At 42.2% G+C, this 22731-nt stretch overlaps 1 protein-coding gene across 1 annotated transcript; it reads right to left on the reverse strand.

Moving 5' to 3' along the window:
* Positions 1-896, reverse strand: LOC119624797 (small integral membrane protein 15-like). Its single transcript, XM_037999874.2, has one exon. The coding sequence runs from the start codon at positions 613-615 to the stop codon at positions 403-405; it is 213 nt and encodes a 70-aa protein (XP_037855802.1). The 5' UTR covers positions 616-896; the 3' UTR covers positions 1-402.
* Between the last annotated feature and the right edge of the window lie 21835 nt (positions 897-22731).

The following is a 22731-nucleotide window of genomic DNA, read 5'->3' on the forward strand; positions in this document are numbered from 1 at the left end:
ATTCTGAATTTCCTTTGTCCAAAATAGGACTCCATTTTAAATAGAGTTCATTTGAATTGAGTTCATAATCTAAAGTCACTTTTCCCACAGGATGTTTTCATTTCAGTACCAAACTGCTAAGCGGCAAATGACTAAGTCAGTTATAAAGAATTTGTACCACAGTGAATGATAATTTATAATAACTGTCAATAGAAACCTATAAACTTCTACACCCAAGCCTAAAAGTTACTATAGTATTGAGGTCAGAACAAACATGATTCTTCCATTTGGTCAGATTTCATTTACTAAATAATACTGTCAAGAAATCCAAAGAAGAAACTTTAGTGGGTTCTTCGAAAGCTGCATAATTTTCCAAATGATTTTCCTCTGGTTGCAGAGCCTGTTCAGTCCTTCAATCCTTTTTTAGTCGTTTAGTTTTCGCAGTGATTTCTTGGCATTTTGTTTCTTCTTTTGCTCCTTCTCCCTGGCCTCAATCATCTTGGCCAATTTCCAAGACAGTACAGCACTTGCTAGGAACAGTGGAGTAAGGGCCAAAATAACCGCTGTAAGGAAGCTATATGGGTCCTTTGCAGCCCATTCCACAACATACTCAGCCCAAGGCTTTATATCAAACATCCTCTCTGCAGTCTTATGAAGACTGGGGCTTATGCTTGAGTAGCGATCTCTAACTTTGTCCTGCTGTTATTAGTGACCCAATCACGACTTCAGATGACCCTTGGTAGTCTGTCTTCTTGAGTTCTACTGTACACATCTGAGAGATGATTTAAATTCTGTACAATTGGCTAGCCTATCGGGGCCACAGACCCAGGGGGCCACGTTCACTCCTGCCCCTCGGCCTTGGCGAGCGCAGGCCCCTTGTCGCGCAGAGCAGAGGGTCCTGGGGGACCCTGGGTTGGCCCAGCCATACTTTGCGCCGCCGCCATTTCTGCTGGACACCGGGAGAAAATCACAAAAGCGGCAGCCAGCAGCTTCCCCTACCTCGCCCCAGGGGCTCGGATCGATCCCTTTCAACTCTAAAATTCTATGATTCAAAGATACAGCTAGACTGTTTATTGTTCTCTTCTGTATATAGTCAGCTTATATATTCACCCTTCCCATTCATATATAGTACAGTGATACTTCTATGTACTTACTGGAAGTTATTCCTTTGCCATTCCCCATGTATGTGTTTTTCTCTCTCCTCTATTGGTGTTCCCATTACAGCCTAGTTCAGGAGCTTGTCCACAGTGGGCACTTCATAAATGTTGACAGACTAATAAGAGAGGTCTGTGTAGAGTAACAACTATGAGTCATTACTCATAATGACTCATACAGGCATATATGTGAACTCATACAGGACTCCTTTGGACTTATACAGGCATGTATTCAAATCTTGGCTCTACTTCTTGGGCAAGTTTCTCCCTGGGCCTCCATGTCCTCATCTGTGAAATGGAGTAGTAATATTAGCTTTATCAGATGAAATGAAATAGAATTGTTTTAAGTCCTTGGAAAAATAGTAAGTATGCAATGGATGGCAGATAGAATTATTTTTGTAGTTGCTACCAGAGTGAAAGTAAATCTATTTAATACTTATATAGGGGTTTTCTGACTACATAGTAAGAGGCTTAGGAACAAATTGGTTCTTCCCACACCTACTTGTTTCAAAATATTTTCTCCTAAACAGTGTTCTTGGTTATACCCCAAAGCCTACTTAAGTCTATTCTCCCCTTCCTAGCAGCATATATGATTGGCACAAAGAGGAATCAACTGGAAATGAGCAAAAATGGAGAGACTGAAGTGGGCATGACTTTAGCCTAGCCAGAAAATCTATGCCAAGGCCCCAGCTGGTCTGAAGCATCCTCATGGGGAGTACCTGGCGTGCAATATGTCCCTGCTGGCTACCGAGTGGGCCTCCAGCTGTGGCCACTGGAGAACTGGCCCTGCCCTCACCCTCTTGTGCTCTGCAGAACAGGGGAAGTGTTCAAATGAGCATCCCCTCGGGGGCCCTGTGAACCCCTCCAGATAGGTCCTGACGTTGGTTAGGCCTAGCACAGCATGCACCATGGCCTGAACTGCAAAATAGTCAAGAAAGGAGGGGAGAATAAAGCACAGATGCTTTGTAAAGTTTGTAATTGTGGCAAAAAACACGTAATGTAAATTTTACTGTCTTAATCATTTTTATGTATACAGTTCAGTAGTGTTAAATATATTCATATTGTTGTGCAACAGAGCTTCAGAACTTGTGAAACTAGGCTGGGAATGGTGGCTCACACCTGTAATCCCAGCACTTTGGGAGGCCAAGGTGGGTGGATCACCTGAGGTCAGTAGTTCAAGACCAGCCCAGCCAACGTGGTGAAACCCCATCTCTACTAAAAATGTTTTTAAAAACTATCCAGGGGTGGTGATGGGTGCCTGTAATCTCAGCTAGTCGGGAGGCTGAGGCAGGAGAATTGCTTGAACCCAAGAGACGGAGGTTGCAGTGAGCAGACACGATGCCACTGCACTCCAGCCTTGGCGACAGAGACTCCAGCTCAAAAAACAAACAAACAAACAAACAAAAACAAAACAACAAAAACTTGTGAAACTAAACTCTTCCCCATTAACCAACTCCCCACTTGCCACCCCTCCTCGTTCCCAGCAACTTTCATTCTATTTTCTGTTTCTATGAATTTAACCACTTTAGATACCTCGTATAAGTAGAATCATACTTTATCTTTTTTGTGTGACTAACTTATTTTTCTCATCATAACATCCTCAAGGCTCATTATTGTTAACCTCAGTGGCATTATTCACAGCAGCCAAAAGGTGGAGGCAACCCAAGTATCCATCAATGAATGAATAGGTAAACAAATATACACAAATGGTAGTATATCCATACAATTGAATACTGTTTGTCCCTAAAAAGGAATAAGGTACTGACATGCCACAATATGGATGAACCTTAAAAACACTATGACACATGAAAGAAGTCAGTCCCAAAGGCCACATGTTATATGATGGCATTCATATGAAACTCCAGAAGAGGAAAACCTGTAGAGACAGTAAGTGGATTAGTGGTGGGCAGCACTAATGGGAGATGGAGGCAGGAAGATTGCTTGAGCTCAGAAGTTCACCACCAGCCTGGGCAACATAGCAAGACCCTGTCTCTAAAAAAAATAAAATAACAGCAACAAAAAAATTAACCCGGCATAGTGGCATGCACCTGAGGTCTCAGCCACTGGGGAGACTGAGGCAGGAGGATGGCTTGATCCTAGGAGATTGAGGTCACAGTGAGTCATGATTGCCCTCCTACACTCTTGCCTGGGTGACAGAGCAAGACCCTATCTCAAAAAAAAAAAAAAAAAAATGTAGATTAGTGGTTGACTAGGACTACAGGGATGGGGCAATGGAGGTGGAGTGATAGCTAAAAAGTACAAGAGTTCCTTCCTGAACTGATAAAAATGTTCTAAAATTGACTGTGGTGATGATTACATGTATCTGTGAATATACTAAAAACCATTGAATTGTATACCTTATTTTTTAAACCACTGTATTGAAGTATGACTGATATACAAAAAGTTGTACATATTTAATGGGGATAAGCATACACTATGAAACCATCACCACAATCAAAGCCATAAACTCATCCATCACCTCCAAAAGTTGCCTTCTGCCTCCTTTATATATTTATTTATTTTAACTAAATTTGTTTCTTTTGTGGCAAGAGTACTTAATATAAGATCTACCTTCTCAGCAAAGTTTTAAGTATACAATACAATATTGTAACTGTCAGCTCTATGTTGTACAGTAGATCTCCAGATTTATGCATCTTGCATATCAGAAACTTTGTACCCTTTGAACAATACCTCCCCATTCTTCCCCACCCAGCCGCTGATAACCACTATACTACTCTCTGATTCTATGAGTTTGACTATTATAGAGTTGTCATAAAAGTGGGATTGTGCACCCTTTGTCCTTCTGTATCTGGCTCATTTCATTTAGCATAACTTCCTCCAGGTTCTTCTATGTCATTGCAATTGAGATAATTTCCCTCTTTTTTAAAGTCTGAATAATATTCTACTGTATATATGTACCACATTTTTTAATCCATTCATCCATTAATGGACACTTAGGTTGATTCCATATCTTGGCTAATGTGAGTAATGTTGCAGTGATTATGAGAGTACAGATGTCTCTTCAGAATCCTGACTTCAACTCCTTTGGATGTATACTCAGAAGTGAGATTGCTGGATCATACAGTAACTCTATTTTTAACTTTTCGAGGAACTTCCATACTGTTTTCCATAGTGTTTGCACCAATTTACATTTCCACCAACAGTGTACAAAGGTTCCCTTTTCTTCACACCCTCACCTTTACACTCACACACTGGTATCTTTTGGGACTTTTTTGATAATAGCCATTCTAACAGATGTGAGGTGCTAGCTCATGACTTTGATTTGCATTTCCCTGATGATTAGTGATGTTGAGCACCTTTTCATACACCTGTTGTTCATTTGTATGTCTTCTCTCATGAAATATCTATTCAAGTCCTTTACCCATTTTTAAATAGGGTTATTTGGGTTTTTTTGTTTTGTTTTGGTTTTTTTGCTATTGAGTTATGTAAGTTCTTTATATATTTTGTATATTAACTTCTTATCAGATAAATGATTTGCAAATACTTCCTTGCATTCTGTAGTTTGCTTTTTCACTTATTGATGTTTCCTCTGTTATACAGAAGCTTTTTAGTGTGATATAATCCCCTTTTCTCTTTTTGTTTTTGTTACCTGTGTTTTTTGTGTCATATCCAAGAAATCATTGCCAAGTCCAATGGCTAGAAGTTATTTCCGTTTTCCTCTAAGAGTTTTATTGCTTCAGGTTTTATCTTTAAGTCTTTAATCCATTGTGAGTTGATTTTTGCATATGGTATGGAATTATGCACTTTATATGGGTAAATTGCATAGTATATGAATTATGTCTTGATAAAGCAGCTTTTGAAAGAAGACCCATGCATGGCAGCAGCACTGAGGGGACCTGGTGCGGATTTGGAGGAGGAGGATTCGGCCTCTCATTTCTGTTTTCTCTGCGCTTCTGCTTCATCCTTCTTCCTGTCTGAGCTGGGCTTTCTCTACTGGCTCTCTCTCTGTCCAAGGAGAAAAGTGGCTTACTCTACATTCTATGGCTTACTCTATATTCCAGCCGGCTGCAGTGCCCATTAAGTAGAATCTCTCACCTGATTTCCAATTTCCTGGACAGAGACATTTTGCCCAGTGTGATCGGTGCCAGGAAGCAGGGCTGCCTGGTCCTTGCAGTCAGCACCCTCCTTAGTAGAACTGTGCAAGATGAGCAGTTCTGATCCTCAGAGGTACCAAAAGTCAATTTTCAACATTTTTTAGATAGAACCACCATGCAGTGAGCACCTTCCATGGGCCATGTACTGTGTCAACTGCTTTCACCTCTCTAACCCCATTTAATCTCTGATTGACACTGTGTGAAAGCATGTGCTGACTCAAAGAAAACATTCTCAATTGGATTCAACTTGTGGCACATGCATAATGTCACATCAAGGCCACAGCTGGTAAAATCATCTACTCAAGGGTAGCAAGAAGCCTCCTGCAATGGGATTACCAGCCACAGAATCTGGTTACCAGAGGGTGGTGTATTTATCTCACCAAAACACAGGGGTAGGGCTTACTCATGGTTAGTGAGCCATAGTAGCCAATAGAGAGGTGTTTCTAAAATGTGCTTTAAAACCCAATCTACTGGAAGGTTTCTGAACATTAGTCATCTGTGTGTGCCCTATTTAGAAGTCCTCCTTGGCCTTTGGTTATCCAACATCACTCTTGAGAAAGAATGAGTGCTAGTTCCTGAGGCTGAAGATGGGGAGCAAGACACAAGGAAAATCCATATTTTTTTAACTTAATCAGTGTCTGTGGAGTAGGCAGAATCCAAATCCAAACCACATTTTCCAAAAAGATTTTCCCTTAATTCTTAAATCCGTGTGTATTATATGAGAAATCTAATCCGTATGTTTCTTACTCATTTACACTTAACTCATCACAGCATTTCCTCTGAAGAACTATTTGATGTCCAAGGAGACCGTAGAGACTTTTTCCTTTTTACAAGCCTTTGTTCTTAGAAATAAAGAAGGCTGCTGAAGTTGTATATGCAAAGAATAAATGAACTTGAACCTCAGAAAGGTTAAACTTTGTTTCAAGTAGGTTCTATATTCGGAAGAAACAACTTTGGGAATGAGCTCTTTTTCTTTTCAAGTCTTTTTTTTTTTTTTTCTCTTTGTCGGGTGGGGGGAGTGGCTTCCACTTGGATGCTTGAATTTTTTGTGCCAAAATAATTCCCCCTTCAATGGATGGTAGGCACTATTAGGATATCAAGTCCGCCTCCTCAAGGCACTCTGAGACGGTCTTCAACTTTTAGTTGGCAGAGACCACACCTAATATTGATCTCTATCTGGTAATTCGTGGCAAAATCTGCACAGAGGGAGATGCATCCTTCTGAGAGTCCAGCATGTGTGATGGAAAGAATAGAGCCCGCTGATGAGAGAAGTGCCATGAAACCTTCGGCTGGGCCACCTCACCTGTCCTCCAAGCAAGACCACGCCCAGGCTAACTCAGAGAAAGTGAGCCCATAATTAACTTCTTTCATCCCCCACACTCTGAAATTTCTTCCTGAATTTTCGAACATTTGTCTCTATCCTTCACTCTTGTCACATTTCATTGCCTGTCTCCTAGCATAGCTGTGACCTGGGGTTATAGGGGATGGGAAGAGGTGCAAGATGCTGTTCTTGCCCCTGAGAGGTTCATCATTTGTTTCACTGAGATACAAAAAACCCAACGGAGAAGATCACCAGATGTGCTCTTGGTAAGTGTTCGGGACTTCCCAGAAGGGAAGGATGGCCAGGGAGTGACAGAATGGGAAAAGCTTCCCAGAGCAGGTAGGCCCTGGAGTTGTGAATGACAGCCTGAGCATTGATGCAGCCATATCCAGGAGAAGACACTAGGCATCCAGGGCTGGCATGCATTGGACACTCCTTCAAATTGATGTGTTAAAAATCTTTGCTTGAATTTCACCTGCTGGAGAGACTGAGGCTGAGTGCAGAGGGCATGCAGGACTGAAGGGCCAGGGTGGACAGTCTCTATTGCCTCTACAGTTCCCAAACACATCCACCCCACCCAGCAAAACCAGAGCTGTACAGTCAGTTACCTGCCGGCTCAGTGCCAGTCAGTTACTACTTCTCATGGCCCTCGGGAACTTTACAGCCCACCAAAAGTGCTGTCTTTGTTTTCTAGTAAACACATATTTCTTGGTCTCAGTCCATGTCTAGTGAAATGAGGTTTCAACTCCCCTTATGATCTGTTATGGGGTGTCTATCTAACTGAGATGATGTGAAATTTGTGCAAATATTTGGCTCAGTGTGTAGAGAGAAGGAACAATGCTGAAGAAGAGAAAACATGGTCTAGGAATGCAGCAGTGGCTGTTTCTCCTACATGCCAGTCTAGTCCTTGGCGTCTTACAAGCACATTCTTAATTATCTATAACAGCACCACAAAGCACATATGGTGAAGCCTGTTTCACAGAGGAAGAAAGAGGTACATAGAGGCTAACTCATTTACCCAGAGGCAACTAATTAGGAGTGAAGTTTGGATAGGAACTCATGTTTCAGGGTGGGCACAGTGGCTCATGCCTGTAACTGCAGAGCTTTGGGAGGCTGAGGCAGGAGGATCACTTGAGGCCCCAGGAGTTTGAGACCAGCCTGGGCAATATAGCAAGACCTCATTGCTACAGAGAAAATAATTAGCCAGGCATGGTGGCTCATGCCTAATAGTCCCAGCTACCTGGGGAGGCTGTGGTGGGGAGATGGCATGAGACCAGGAGTTCAAGGCTGCAGTGAGCTGTGATCATACCACTCCACTCCAGCCTCAGTGACAGGGCAAGAACCTGTCTCTAAAGAAAGGAAAAGAAAAAAAGAAACCCATATTTCAGTCAATCACAGACCGCATATACAATGGTGGTCCCCTAAGAATAATCTTGGAGCTGCCCTACACAGATGTACCATTAAAACATTTTTATCCCATATTTTTACTGCACCTTTTCTATGTGTAGATGTGCTTAGATACACAAACACCATTGTGTTCTAGTTGCCTAGAGTATTCAGCATGATAACATGCTGTACAGGTTTTTAGCCTAGGAGCCATAGGCCATTCCACATGGCCTGGGTGTGCAGTAGGCTATACCGCCTAAGTTTATGTACATTCACTCTGTGATGTTTTGCACAATGGCAAAATTGCCTAAAGACACATTTCTCAGAACATATCCCATCATTCAGCAGCACGTGACTGTGTAGGGCTAGGTCAACACAGGATAGCTCTTGCTGATCCTAGCCTGTGTTTGTCCACTAGGCTATGCTGCGTCTCACTCAGATGAAAGGGAAGAGCCCTTGGTGGAGACTTCTGGAGGACCATAAAGGAAAATTGGGCCTGATTGCAAAGAACTGAATGCTGACCTCATGCTTCCCAGTTTTCATGGGCTGTGATGAACAGGATGGAGTGGTGGTGGCAGACTAGAGTAAGGAAGAGCGATGAGGAGCCACTGAGAAACCTGCAGATCCAAGGGAGAGATAGGGAAGCTGGCAGCAGAGACAGAGAAGCTGGAAGCAGGGGAAATGGAACCATGACCAAAGAGAGAAGAGGCTTTGGTGATTCTGCCTTATGTAAGGGTCAGAGGTGGGGTTGGAGGGAGAGGAGAGTCAGTTTCTTGTCCTGAGAAAACACTGGTGACAGTGAAACTTGGATGTCAAAGAAAGGCATGGGTTTAAGGGGAAAAAGGCTGAGTCTGTCGTGTTTGAAGTTCTGGAGAAACTTCAGCATCCAGGCTTCTGGTCTGTGCTGGAGAGTGGTTAGTGCTGGACCAGAGGACTCGCCTCACACTGAGTTACTGAAAGCCGTGGTGGGAACTGCGGATGGATGGGACCACCAGGCAGAAAAGCCGAGCAGCTCCTGAACAGTGAACCTTTGGGATCACTACACTGTATTTCTCACAATTCAGCATCGCTGCTTCTCAGTGGAGGCTCTGCTGCCTCCATGGAGAGCACTGGAAAGTAGAGGGGATGCTTTTGATTGTCCCAGTGGTTGAAGGGTGGTATACGCCTTCGATAGATGCACAGGGACACGGGGAAACAAGATGTTCTGCAATGCAGAGGGCAACTCTGCAAAGTGAAAAATTTCCCTGGGGTCCTCTGGATTTGTAGATATCTCATCGGGCATTCATTTAGGTGAAAAATCTATTTTGAAGTCTCTGAGCCCAGAACCTAATTACAGTTTCCATATATACCTATATATTTTGCTTCATTTAAATTTATATGTATTTTTGTAAGCGTGTAACCATATAAATAGAGAGAAAATTGTACTTTGTTTTGTTGGAATTTGACTGAACTGTTTCATTTCAGGAAATCACGTTTCTGCTGGCAACATCACTTCTAAAATTTGAGTGACTACTCTGCACTGACACTTATCTCATTAGTGGTGATTTTACATATTCATTGAAGTGTCTGATTATTTTGTATTAAGTGCTCTTGTCTAACAATAAATTAAAATATATATTTTTCTCTATAGATTTCTTTCATTTATTCTTTATACTTACAGTTAGGTCATTATATTTTTTAAAAAAATTATGTGTGCATATCAGTTATTTCATCTATACAGTTTATTTCAGGAGAGTGAAGAGAGTGTTACAAATTCATTGTGATAAGGAGGGGTTGGAACTGATGGGTTTGAGAACCGCTAGTTCTAAACTAGCACTATCCAGTAGAAATAGAATAGGAACCACAAATACATTTTACATTTGCTAATAGCGACCTTAAAAACATAAAAGGACGGAGTATTACTCAACCTTAAAAAGGAAGTAAATCCTGTCACATGATTTGACATGGCTGAAGCTTGCGGACATTATGCTAAGTGAAAGAAATCAGTCACAAGAAGTCAAATACTGTATGATTCCACTTATATGAGGTATCTAAAATATATAAATTCATAGAAACAAGAACTGGTTGGTTGCCAGAGCTGAAGAGAGAGGCATATGGGGAGTTTTTTAATGGGTATAGAGTTTGAGAGTTGCAAGATGAAGAAGTTCTGGAGATCTGTTTCACCACAATGTGAGTACACTTAACACTACCGAACTGTACACTTAAAAGTGGTTGAGAGTGTAAATTTTATGTTATGTGTTTTTTACTATAATAAGAAAATTAATAAGAGTAGGCAATACTAATTTTGATAACATGTATTTATTTAACTCAAAATATTAAAAATACTATCATTTCAATATGCAATCAATATAAAAATTACCAATGGGATATTTTATATTCTCTTTCTTGCACAAAGTCTGAATTCTGCATGCATTTTACACCTACAGCACATATCAACCAAGCCTGACTGCATTTCCAGTGCTCAGATGCCACACATGGCTAGTAGTTACAGCAAATGCTAACGACACTTGTTGAGCAGACCTTCAGCACCAGGCATTGCTGTGGGTCCTTTACATAGAATCACTCTTCCCATCCTTGGCCCTATGAGGTAGGCACCAGGAAATTGAAGCACAGAGACCTTGAATAGCGCACTTAATGTCAAGAGAAACTGTGGCCAAGTGGAGAGCTGAGCCCAGGCATTCTGGCTCCAGAGCCCGTGCCTTAATCACTGTGCATAGGCACCCTCGTGGGGCTTTTCTCTGGGACTCCTGTTCTGGCCAAGTGGGAGTCCTCTTTTCCCATTGGGATACTAGCAGTGTGCTTCCATGGGCTTGCTCTTCCATGGGCTCGCACATTCCATGAAAGCGTACTCCTGGCATCCCCCTGGGAAACTGAACCCTGGCTGCACAGGTTTTAGGGCGTCAAAATCTATCTGGCCCCCAGGGAGCCAGTGAGACTTGTCTCTCCGTGCTTCCTGCTGAGCATAGCAGACGCTGGCCAGCCCATCTGCAAAGAAGAAAGAAGCCTGGGTTTGCTTCACAACCGCCTTCAGTGTTCTCTATTCTCTACATTCCCATTAGGAGAGGTAGTGGGCCTGGTGAATCAAGACAAAACACACACACGTGGCAGAAAGACGATCCCAACACACACATCTAATAAGGACTTGCTACCAGCGCCTTGCTGGTGAATTGCTTGCATTCCAATAACTTTTTCTCCTGAGTTTCCCTTAATAAAGACAGATTTCTTCATTTCCTGAGGCTCCCTCAAGATTATACTGACAACTTCCCCATTAATTATCAAATTATGCCCCGTCACAAAATGATTACATTTGCTTCCTACCTAAACACTTCCCCTCATTTGTGAAAAGTCTCATTTAAACTAATATGCTTTTAACTTGCTCAATTTCAACACCTCCATAGAGGCTACTAATGAGCTGATTCCTTGCCCAGCTGGTCCCTCGGCCCTTCCTTGTGTTCTCCGTTCCAAGACCAATTTAGATCTTGCAGTACGGGAAAGGGGAGGACTTACCCTTTGAGCTGAATGCTTGGTGGGAGCCTTCTTGAGTGACGTGTGTACTTAAACACAGGACCTTGAGTTTGAGCCCCCCACAAAAGTGATACTCCACTTGCTGCTTCCAGAAATGTGAAAATTGCTTTAGAGTGGGGCCACAGGAGCAAAACAACCTCCCAGTTTCAACGGGGTAGCTTAATGAGTCAGGTAATTAGACCCAGATTCCCTTTACAGGGGCCTCTTAATTATTATTTAATAAAGAGATGATTCCAGGCTATGACCCGCAAGGCTGGCGGCATTATAACCATGAAGCTGAAGAAATACTTCCTCCCAGATGTCGTTCTCCTCTGGCAGGGAGACGAAAGTACTCTGAAAAGACCCCTCAGCCTTTCCTTATGGAGAATGTCATGTGCCAAGCAACTCCTCTTCCTGGCACTGTCTTCTCCAAGGTGTCAGATGGGTCACTTCACTGGAGTGCTGGGAATCAGGTCAGTCTGTTCCTCTGATTAACCCTGATCTCATTCTGCTGGCAGCAGGCAGTAGCCTGAGGCCCTGCTGCCTTCTGAAGGCTGCCCACTCATGCCAAGGCTGCTGGGAGCAGGAAGAGCTGACAAGCGCACACCAAGAGCCAGGCTGTGTTCTAAGTGCTCTCAATGCCCTGCCTCCTTAAATTTTCACACAATGTCATTATACTTCCCTCCCCATTTTACAGATCAGGAAACTGAGGCTCACTGGGGCTATGCACACTGTCCAAGGTCACACAACTAATAGTTGGGAGAGCTGGGATTTGAACCCACACACCTCTAACTCCAGAGCCTAAGGGCTTAACTTCTATGTCATATTGCTAGGGATTAGCTGACCAGGGAGAAAATTATTTGGCTATGTTTTCATGGCCAGAACTTGGGTGGGTTATCCAAGTGCTCCATTGTCATCAATATTAGTGATGTATCATGATCTGGCCCCTGTCCAGGGGCATATAGAGTCAATCATGGTGATCCCATCCAAGACATATTCCTTAGACTAGAGGTCCATTATACCAACCAGACCAACAGGAGGCCCTCCCTGGGATTTTTCATATTGGAACTTAAAAAGATGGGTGCAACTTAGCATTTGTGAGGCCCAAGTTGCTACAGGTTATGATCCAGGTGCATGGAGAAGACAACATTGACAACACACGGAGGAAGAATTCCAGTGATATTTGAGTCTTTGATTCCAGTCCCTGAGGCACAACCATTGTGTTTGCTATAATTCAGTTAAGTGAACCAACCAACTTCCCCTTTTCACTCAAGCTAGTCTTAATTAGGTTTCTAACTCCATTGCAATCAAAACAGTTCTAATAATCTATGCTCTAGAATTTGATGTACTGGGAACAATGGTGGAGTCTCTACAGGGTTTTAAATCTGTACTTTTACCATAAGCCAGAAATTCTGTGTTAGCAGTGAAATAATATCATATTAAAGATTTGTGCTGTATTAAATTAAATTAAATTAAATTAAATTAAATTAAATATTCTCTGGTCACAAGGGACTAAAAACTAAAATAGCTTAAGCAAAAAACAAAAAACCAAGGGGTGGAGGCACTACTAGAATACCAGAGCAACCCTGAATCCAGGGAAGAGTGGGAGACCCAGACAGGCAGCTGAGACATGGGATAGAGATATGAAGACCAGCAAGGAGGCTCTTGTAGTGTGGGCTGTGGCAGTGGCCCACAGGAGAGATGATAGGGCCAGAACCAAGGCAGTTGATCGTTGGCCAGTTATAATGGAGTCAAGAGATATTTTGTTGATAGAAGTTTTTAGACTTGGTGATTGATTAAAATTGGGGAGATGACATTGGAGGTGCCCAGGGTGATTCCCATGTGGAGGGTGATGCCGTTAGCTGAACGGTAAACGCAGGAGGCAGAGCAGATTTCGGGAGGTGCTGGAGGAGCAATAGGTAATAAGCTTGGCCGTGGGTAGCTGGCTGGTGTCCAGCTGGGAGTGGCTCCTTGAAGCTAGCATGCTGTGTTCTGGCATCATGACGAAGGTGTGCTGTGGCAGTCACCTGCTAGTCACAGCCTCAGTCCTGACCCGCTCATCCTAACCAGGGCCTCACACCCCTTTCCATCTTTCTCTCAGCTCTCCCAGTCACCAAGCAGTCTTCTTATTTTTGTCCTTGCATTACCCAGCAGATTTGTCAGGACTGGTATTATCTCCCTGGTAGAACTTGGGCACCTTTCCATGGGATTCTGCTCCTTCCTGCTGCCCAGTTGAACTGACCCACCTTGGATAACTTCCTCCCTGGAGTGGCGGGAAAGGATGGCTAGCACTGTTAAAAACAAACCAAGGAGACCTGCTGTGGAAAACAGACTGCAGCCAATTTGGCTCTCATAATTCTTAGGTTCTTTTTGAAAGGTATCTATGGCCTGCCTTAGTTAAAACAAGATGAGGATTAGAGATCCCCTCTACTATGGCTACCCATCCAAGGGGTATGTGTAGGTTGCACTGAAAGCAAGACCCAGACCAAATTCTGCTATATATATAAACATTTACTAATAAGCAGGCACTATAATACACATAAGTATTTTTCTAAGCTTGATGAGATGTTTGTTCTCTATATGACACACATCTTGCATGATGAGAAAATGTTCTAGTGGCAGAATTCATGTGGGCTACTAGTCAGATTCAGGCCAGACAGCATAGAATCATCTGTTATGTGTGTGTGGCATAAGACCAGATGGAGTCTTAGGCTTGGTGGGACATTATGAAAGGTGTAAGCTGTTGAGCTTGAAAAATTCTTACACTCTGTGCACACAAGCATGGAGGGCCCTTACCGTGTTCTTAGTCATCCATATATCTTGTGAACAACTCATTTCATTAATGAAAAACTAGTTCTAAACCCATTATACAAATGAATAAACGCTCTGGTGCTGAAGGAAGACAAAGATTGCTGAAGCTCTTGCAGACACTACCTCTAGAGTGTGGACTTCCGATTAGAGCCTTTCAAAGCTAATGAAACACTCTGGAGTATGTATCCCTGATCAGAGGACTTCACATGTTAGTGGATCGCTCCTAAGGTGTTGATGAAAAAGAGCACACATCTCTCAGTTGAAGCTGAAGTATTTAAAAATAAATTACATGCTGTATCATTCAAACCATGCACTTTCCTCGGAACTTTTGCATAAGCTGTTCTCTGCATACACTATCTTTATCCTCTTCTCGTCCTCTTTGCCTGAAAAGCTCCTATTCAGTCTTCAGGACTAAGTATAGGCTGTCATCTCCTCCAGGAAGCCTTCCCTGATCCTCACTCCAACAAGGCTAAGTTGAGTGTCTCTCCCATGTGTTCTTGTAACATCTGTGCTACTTGCTACTTCTTAGTTTTGAGAGTGAGCAGTCTCTTCCTTTGACTTGACTGTAATTCCTAGTCCCTGTATCCCTAGTATCAAGCCAAAGAGGTACTCAATTTGTTTGTAAAATTGAATTAAATTCAAAAGAGACTGATGTTGTTTTCCTTTCTCTCTGCTTCCCACCAACGTATCAGAAGCGGGATCGCCCAACTGTGTACTTGGCCAAAGATTATAACTGATGAGAAGGAATGGATGAGAATAATTTGGAAAGGGCCAAATATAGAAATATTTTTACTTGTTTTCACTTTATTTATTTATTTTATTTTTTGAGACAGGGTCTTCCTCTGTCACCCAGGCTGGAGTGCAGTGGCACAGTCTCAGCTCAATGCAGCCCTCGCCTCCCGGGCTCAGGCGATCTTCCCGCCTCAACCTCCCGAGTATCTGGGTCTACAGGCACACGCCACCATGCCTGACTAATTTTTGCAATTTTTTTTTTTTGTAGAGACGGGGTCTTGCCACGTCACCCAGGCTGCTCTCATACTCCCAGGCTCGAATGATCCACCTGCCTTGACCTCCCAAAGCTCTGGGCTTACAGGCGTGTGTCAACATGCCAGGCCTGTTTTCACTTTAGATGCTCCAAGTGTTCCCTGAGTTTGCTCTTAGGGTAAGCTCTGGAGCAGGAGTTGTGGCGAGGATCTTCTGCACCAGCTGAACTCTGATATTTATCCCGAAGAGAAGAAAGCAGCCAGAAGGCTTATTCTTCCGATGTTTCTCTAAGAGTCAGGCATCGACCTTCTCTATGAGCTGACTGAAGGTCGGTAAGGTGCTGTCAGCCAGACAGAAAACCTATTGGGAGGCTGCCGACCTCATTTTGCCCACCACAGTCCAAATATCCAGACTCGAACTTGACATTTGCCAAGGTACAGTTAAGCAAACGGTGGTAAAATGATGCTCACCTATTTGGCTCCACATCAAAGTAGCTAAATAGAGTTTTCAATGTTAGAATAGACTCAGCAGAAATATTGAGAGACAGGTCAGTTATTCAGAGGTATTGTTCCTTTGCAACTCTGAACTTGTAATTTTAAATATGACCAGGCCTATATCTCATTGAGCATTTTATTTCACTTAAATGCGAAGAAGGAAGAGAAGACGATGTGGCATTCAAAATACTGTGAGCAAAAATATTGCTGTTTTCAGAGGTTTCAGGAGAGGAACTGGAAGAGCATCATTCCTGTCTCTCTTCTGCTCTTTTAGCCACAGGCCCAACGTCCTCTCCTATTCTCACCGCAACCCTCTTAGTCCTACATGCTACTGTATCACAGAGACACATGGCTCAGCATTCTGGGGCATGAGCACAAGGCAGGAATGTTCTACAACACAGTGTCAAGAAAACCACAACTCCAGGAAATGGACCGGGCAGTGGCCACCAAGAACCCCTGAGCCCACCTTCAGTTAGAGCTGGACAGGTATGGATGGCCGGGAGCTTGCTATTCTTCCTTCTCAGTGAACAAGGGAGCTTCTGAAAAACTCTCAGATAAAGGTTATTTAAATGAAGCTCACTCTTAAATAAAATCTGATGGGTTTGTACACTTGGCTCTGGTGCTTAGTAAAAATGGTCAAAAATAATAATAAAAGGCCAGGTGTGGTGTCTCATGCCTGTAATCCCAGCACTTTCGGAGGCAAAGGCAGAAGGATCCCTTGAGGCCAAGAAGTTCCAGACCAGCCTGGGCAACATAGTGAGAACTTGTTTCCACAAAAAAATAAAAGAATTAACTGGACATGGTGTCCTGTAGTTCCAGCTACTTAGGAGGCTGAGGTGGGAGGATCACTTGAGACCAGGAGTTTGAGGCTTCAGGGAGCTGTGATCATGTCACTGCATAGCTCATTACTCCAGCCTGGATGACAGAGCGAGACCCTGTCTCAAAAAAAAAAAAAAAAAAAAAAAGAATAGAAAAAGATCTTCAAGCCCTCATCTGAAATATCTGGAGGGCCAGATGTGTTCTAGAACTCAGCATTTTTCAGAGTTTAGAAAGGTAACATAGTCGCTGACAGCTCAGTGGAGTCTGGGCCAGCCTCTCAGCAAATCATCCCGTGAGCATTTCTGCAGCAATGTATGACGATTCATCCCAAGAAAGGCAACAAGACGGTGATGAGCTTGCATTAATTCAGGCCAAGTCAGGTTTTGCCACCAAACGAATTATGAAAAAACTTTTGGTTTCCAGAGCTGTCTGAATTTCAGAACTTCTGGATAGGGGATCATGGACCTGTAATCACATTTTCCTGAGGGGCTATTGCCCAGCTTATCTTTTTAAGAAGAAAGACTTTGACTTCCACTACCCCACTTAGGAAGCCACAAACCAGCACATGGGTTTGGGCTCAGAAGCCTGACACCCTGCAGGTAAAACACTAGGAATCCCTCTCACGAGCATTTCCTTTTCAGAGATTTTCTGACTCTGTGTGTATGTTTTCAGTTTTTCTTTCTGCATTCTGCTTAAGGCATTGTTGTCACCCCTGTGGATCCCCACGATTGTGAAACAAGACAGAATAATGGCTAAGGGCTAACACTTCGTGCTCAGAAGGAACTTGGTTGAAATCTTGCCTCTGGCACTCTTTAGTTGTTTGTTAGATTCTGGGAAGTTGCTTACCCTCTCTGAACCTCAGCTTACTCAGCTATAAATCCTCTTGCAGGGCTGTCATAAGCATTAAATGAGACTACAAAATCGCTAACATTTATGGAATGCTTGCTCTGTACCAAGCACTGTATTAAGAGTTATACATGAAGGGTTATTTTATCAAACAAATACCATCTCTATTTTATAGATGAGGAAGCTGAGGCTCAGAAAGTTTACCCAACTGAAGCCATGTCCATGTTGCTATTAAATGGAGAAGCTGGTATTCAACACGAGGTAGTCTAACTCCTGGTACCCTTAACTACTCTGCTGTAATGACTCATCAGATGGTAGATAAGATGTTTTGCACACTCTTTGGAACACACTGAGCTTTCACTGTAAGGTAATTATGATGTCATGGTGATGATGATAGCAGTGATGGTGATGATAAAGAAAGATCAAGTTTTACAGGAAACAGAATCTGGAGGAAGATCATTGAGTGACCTGGTTGCCAGTGATTATCCACGTAGTACTCCTGACTTGATGCCCTAGGGATTACCCCCAACAGCTCTATCAAATTCTTTTTTAAGTAGGGTCCCAAGTATAACTTGTGCCCAGATTTTTAAATGTTACTGGTCAGGGCCCGGTGCAGTAGCTCACGCCTGTAATCCCAGAACTTTGGGAGGCCGAGGTGGGTGGATCACCTGAGGTCAAGGGTTTGAGACCAGCCTGGCCAACATGGTGAAATCCAATCTCTACTAAAAATACAAAAAATTATCAGGGCGTGGCAGTGGATGCCTGTAATCCCAGCTACTCAGGAGGCTGAGACAGGAGAATCGCTTGAACCTGGGAGGCAGAGGTCGAAGCAAGCCGAAATGGTGCCATTGCACTCCAGCCTGGGCAACAAGAACAAAACTATTCCCCAAAAAATAAATAAATAAAATGTTACCAGTCAGTCTTCCATGCCCTCTAGCTCAGTGGTTGGTACAACAATACCACTCCCAGTTCCTCGGGAAACAGACTCACAGGCCAAGATTTAAGTGCAGAAAGTTTATGGGCAATTGCTCTAGGGATCCACAAAAGTAGGGAACAAAGAAAATAATGTAACTGCACCAGACCACTCTGGTTCAATTTTTATGTAACAAAGTTGTGAGTTGTTTTTCAGTTGCCAGGATCCTCCAGATTGAAGATCACCTAACCTGAGCATGCCCGGATGAACCAAGGACTCAACCATGGGTGGAACCTAAGGTCTCAAACTGGGGAGCAGGGACTGAATGAAGAAGCAGACCCTGAATGGCAGGATATGGAATCCAATCAGATGGAGCTCTGGTGTTACCTCATGGCAGGATCTAGTCAGATCATGCCTTCCCGGCAGCACTTCATTGAAAGACTCAATCAGGTCATGGCTCATCACCATATGTCTATAAAGCCTGACCCAGTCCCCAGCTCAGGAAGACAGATTGGAGCATTTCCTCCTGTTTCCTTGACAATTGGCTAGAAATAAAGCCTTTCTTTTCTCAAAATCCAGTGCATGGTATTGGCTTTTATGTGCATTGGGAAGTGAGCCCATTGATTGTTTGGTAACAATAGGAATGGGCAGAGAGAAGAATTGCACTGTGGTGCAGTCCCATCAAAGACTTCTGCCTCTCCCACAGAGAATGCTGGGGCTAAGATGGTCTGTGGGAGGCAGAATTCTAAGGCAGTCCTGAGAATTCTCACCGTCTGGTGTACACACCTCACACATAATTCCTGAACCTGTGAATATGATGGAGTATCAGTGCCCGCGGTTAGGTTACTAATCTATTGACTTGTTAATCAAAAGGGAGATTATCCCAGTGGGACTTACCTAATCAGGCAACTTCATAAATGGGCATGGGCCCTCCTAGAAAGTGAAACTCAAAGTATGAGAAGGGATATTGAAGAGCCACGTGGCAAGAAGCAGCTGTTGGTCTCTGGAATGGTCTGTGGTTGACAGTGAGAAAATGGGGAATTCAGTCCCACAGCCACAAGGAACTGAATTCCATCAACAGCCTGATTAAGCACGAAAGAGGACCCCAAACCTCAGATGAGAAGGCAGCCCTGGCAGTCACCTTGGTCTCAGACAGCTGGGACCTAAGTAGAGGACCCAGTTATGCTGGGCCTGGGCCTCTGACTATGAGATAATACGTGAGTGTGGTTTGTGCTTTATTTTTTAAATTCAACTTTTAATTTTGAGATCACTGTAGATGCACATGCAGTAGTAAGAAACAATACAGATAAATCCAGTGTACCCTTTACCCATTGTCAACCAATGGTAACATCTTGAAAAACTATAGTATGATGTCAGACCAGGATACTAACAAGATACAGAACAATATCATCACCACAAATAGCCCTGCTATTATCCTTTTATAGCCACATCACCTTATCGACTGCATCTCCTCCTTCCAACACCCATCTCAACCCCTGGCAACCCCTCCTCCATTCTCCATGTCTATAATTTTGTCATTTCAAGAATGTTCTATAAATGCTGTAATCAAGTATGTAACATTTTGGAATTGGCTTTTTTCACTCTGCATAATTTCCTGAAGCTTCATCCAATTTGTTGTGCACATCAGAAGTTCATTTCTTTTTATTGCTGATATTTTTTACCAATGGATGCACCATAGTGCGTTTAGCTATCACCTATTGAAGGACATCTGGGTTGTTTACAGTATTTGGGCGACTACCAGAAAAACAGCTATGAACACTTGTGTGATAAATACCTAGGAGTATTTATCCAGAGAAATGGCAACATGTTTACACAAAAATATAGGAGAGGTAGGGAAGAGATACAGTCATAGGAGAGATGCAATTTATACACATCCACACCAGCATTTGGTGTTGTCACTATTTCTTATTTTAGCCTTTCTGTTGCATAGTGACATTTCATTGTGATTTTAATTCACATTTCCTAATGACTAATGATGTTGAACATATTTTCAAATGCATATTTGCCATCCATATATCCTCTTCAGTAAGGTGTTTCTTCATGTCTTTTTCACATTTTCTGATTGTATTGCTTTTGTTTTATTTTTTAGTGTTGGGTTTTGAGAGATCTTTATATATCTAGCTACTAATCCTTTGTCAGATATGTGACTTGTAAATGTTTTCTTGCTCTCTGAAGCTTGTCTTTTCACTCTCATAATAGGGCATTTTACACAGCAAAAGTTTTAAATTTTGATGAAATCCAATCATTATTATTTTCTTTTATGGGTCAGACTTTTGATGGCAAATCTAAGAACTTTTTGCCTAGCCCCAGATCCCCATGATTTTCTCCTGGGTTTTGTTTTCTAAAAGTTTTATAGTTTTACATTTAAGCTTGTGATCTATTTTTGAGTTAATTCTTTAAATATATGAGATTTAAGTTGAGCTTCATTGAAAAGGTTATCTTTCCTCCACTGAATTGCTTTTGTACCTTTTGGTTGGGCGTATTTTGTGGGTCTGTTTCTAGGCTCTCTATTTGTTTCATCGATCTATGTGTCTGTCACTCTGTAAATACCACAGCTCTATAATAAATCTTGAAATCAGGTAGACTGATTCCTCCCACTTTATTATTCTTTTACAAAGTTATTTTAGCTATTCTGGTTCCTTTGCATTTTCATATAAGGTTTAGAATAATCGTGTCTATATCTACAAAAATCTTGCTGGGATTCTGATAGGAATTGCATTAAACTTCCATGTAAATTTGCAAAGAATTGACTTCTTTATTGTGTTGAATCTTCTAATCCACAAACACACAATGTCTTTCCATTTATTTAGATCTTCTTTGGTTTATTTCATCATTGTTTTGTAGTTTTCCACTACAAAACGTACAGTTGAAGTCCTGCACATGTTTTGTTAGATTTATACTTGTTTTTTTGTTTTGTTTTGTTTTGTTTTTTAGCAACTGTAAATGGCATTTATTTTTTATTTTGGTGTCTATCTGTTATGGACACCAGATACTACCTTCCTAGCTGGTAGTATTCCAGCATAGCTAGACTTCTCAAGACAGACTGATGGGGTGAGGGAGAACTAGAAGATCCCTCTCATGGTGGTCTAAGATCCATTTTCTAAGATTCCAAATTCCTGTGTCAAGTACTATAACTTCCATCTGTTATGGATGCCAAAATGAAATTGGCTTTTGTATGTTTGTATTACATTTTGCAACCTTGAGGAACTCACTTATTAGTTCTAGGAGGTTGTTGTTTTATAGATTTCATGGAATTTTCTACCTAGACAATCATTTCGTCTGCAAATAGGGACAGTTTTATTTCTTCCTTTCTCATCTGCATGCTTTTTTTTTTTTATTATTCTTTTCGTGCCTTTTGAAATTGGCCAGAACTACTTGTACTATGTTGAATAAGAGTGGTGAGAGCAGACATCATTGTCTTGTTCTAGATCTTATGGAGAAAGCATTCAGTCCTTCACCATTAAAAATAATATTATCTCGAGCCTTTTGGTAGACACTCTTTATCAAGTTGAGGAAGTTACCCTCTAATTCATTTTTTTCTAAGAGTTTTTATCATGAATACATGTTAAATTTTTTAAAATGCTTTTTCTATATCAGTTGATAAGACTATGTGATTTTTCTCCTTTAGCCATTAGTATGGAAGATTACATCGAGTAATTTTCATATATTGAATCAGACTTGCATTCCTGGAACAAACCTTCCTTTGGAGAGTGGAGAGGATCATCAGGGAATGCTTTGCTTGGGTTTTTAGCCACCTGATACAGGATGGTGAGAAGTTCAACTAGGAAATGTAGGAATACATTTTCAGGGTGAGGTTAACAAGTACAGAAGTACTGACACATGAAACTGGCTTTCTTTTTCAATGCAACTGTTTCAGGATGGCAGGAATGTTGAGCCCAAGAAGGAGAATGGCAGGATATGAGGCTAAGATACAGGTAAGGCAGAGCTCCAAGAGCTTGTGTGCCATGCTCTGGACCTTGGCCTTTCACCTCAAGGTGGTGGCAACTACTGTGAGGCTGGATGCAGAGAATGATCCAGTAAAGACTGCCTTTTAGAAACTCAGTGCAAAGGGTGGACTGGAGAACAAATCCTGGAGAGGGGAACCCAACAGGGATACCACAGGAAGAGTTCAGGAAAGAAAAGATCGAGTCTTGAATTACTGAACTCATTGTCTTCCTTCTTCAAATGCTTCTCTTCTGAGCTACTGACTTTCCTCATTCACCCTTGTACCACTCCTACTAAAGGTCATCTTAGACTCTGCTTTTTCATTTCTTCTACATCCAGTCAGTAGAGACTATGTCTTCATTCTCCCTGTCCCTTGGCTCTACTTGCTGCCATCAACTCAGCCTAAAGTATTCATGGTCTCCTCACTAGCCTCTACTTC

This window comes from Chlorocebus sabaeus, chromosome 8, assembly GCF_047675955.1.
Source record: "Chlorocebus sabaeus isolate Y175 chromosome 8, mChlSab1.0.hap1, whole genome shotgun sequence".
NCBI lineage: Eukaryota > Metazoa > Chordata > Mammalia > Primates > Cercopithecidae > Chlorocebus > Chlorocebus sabaeus.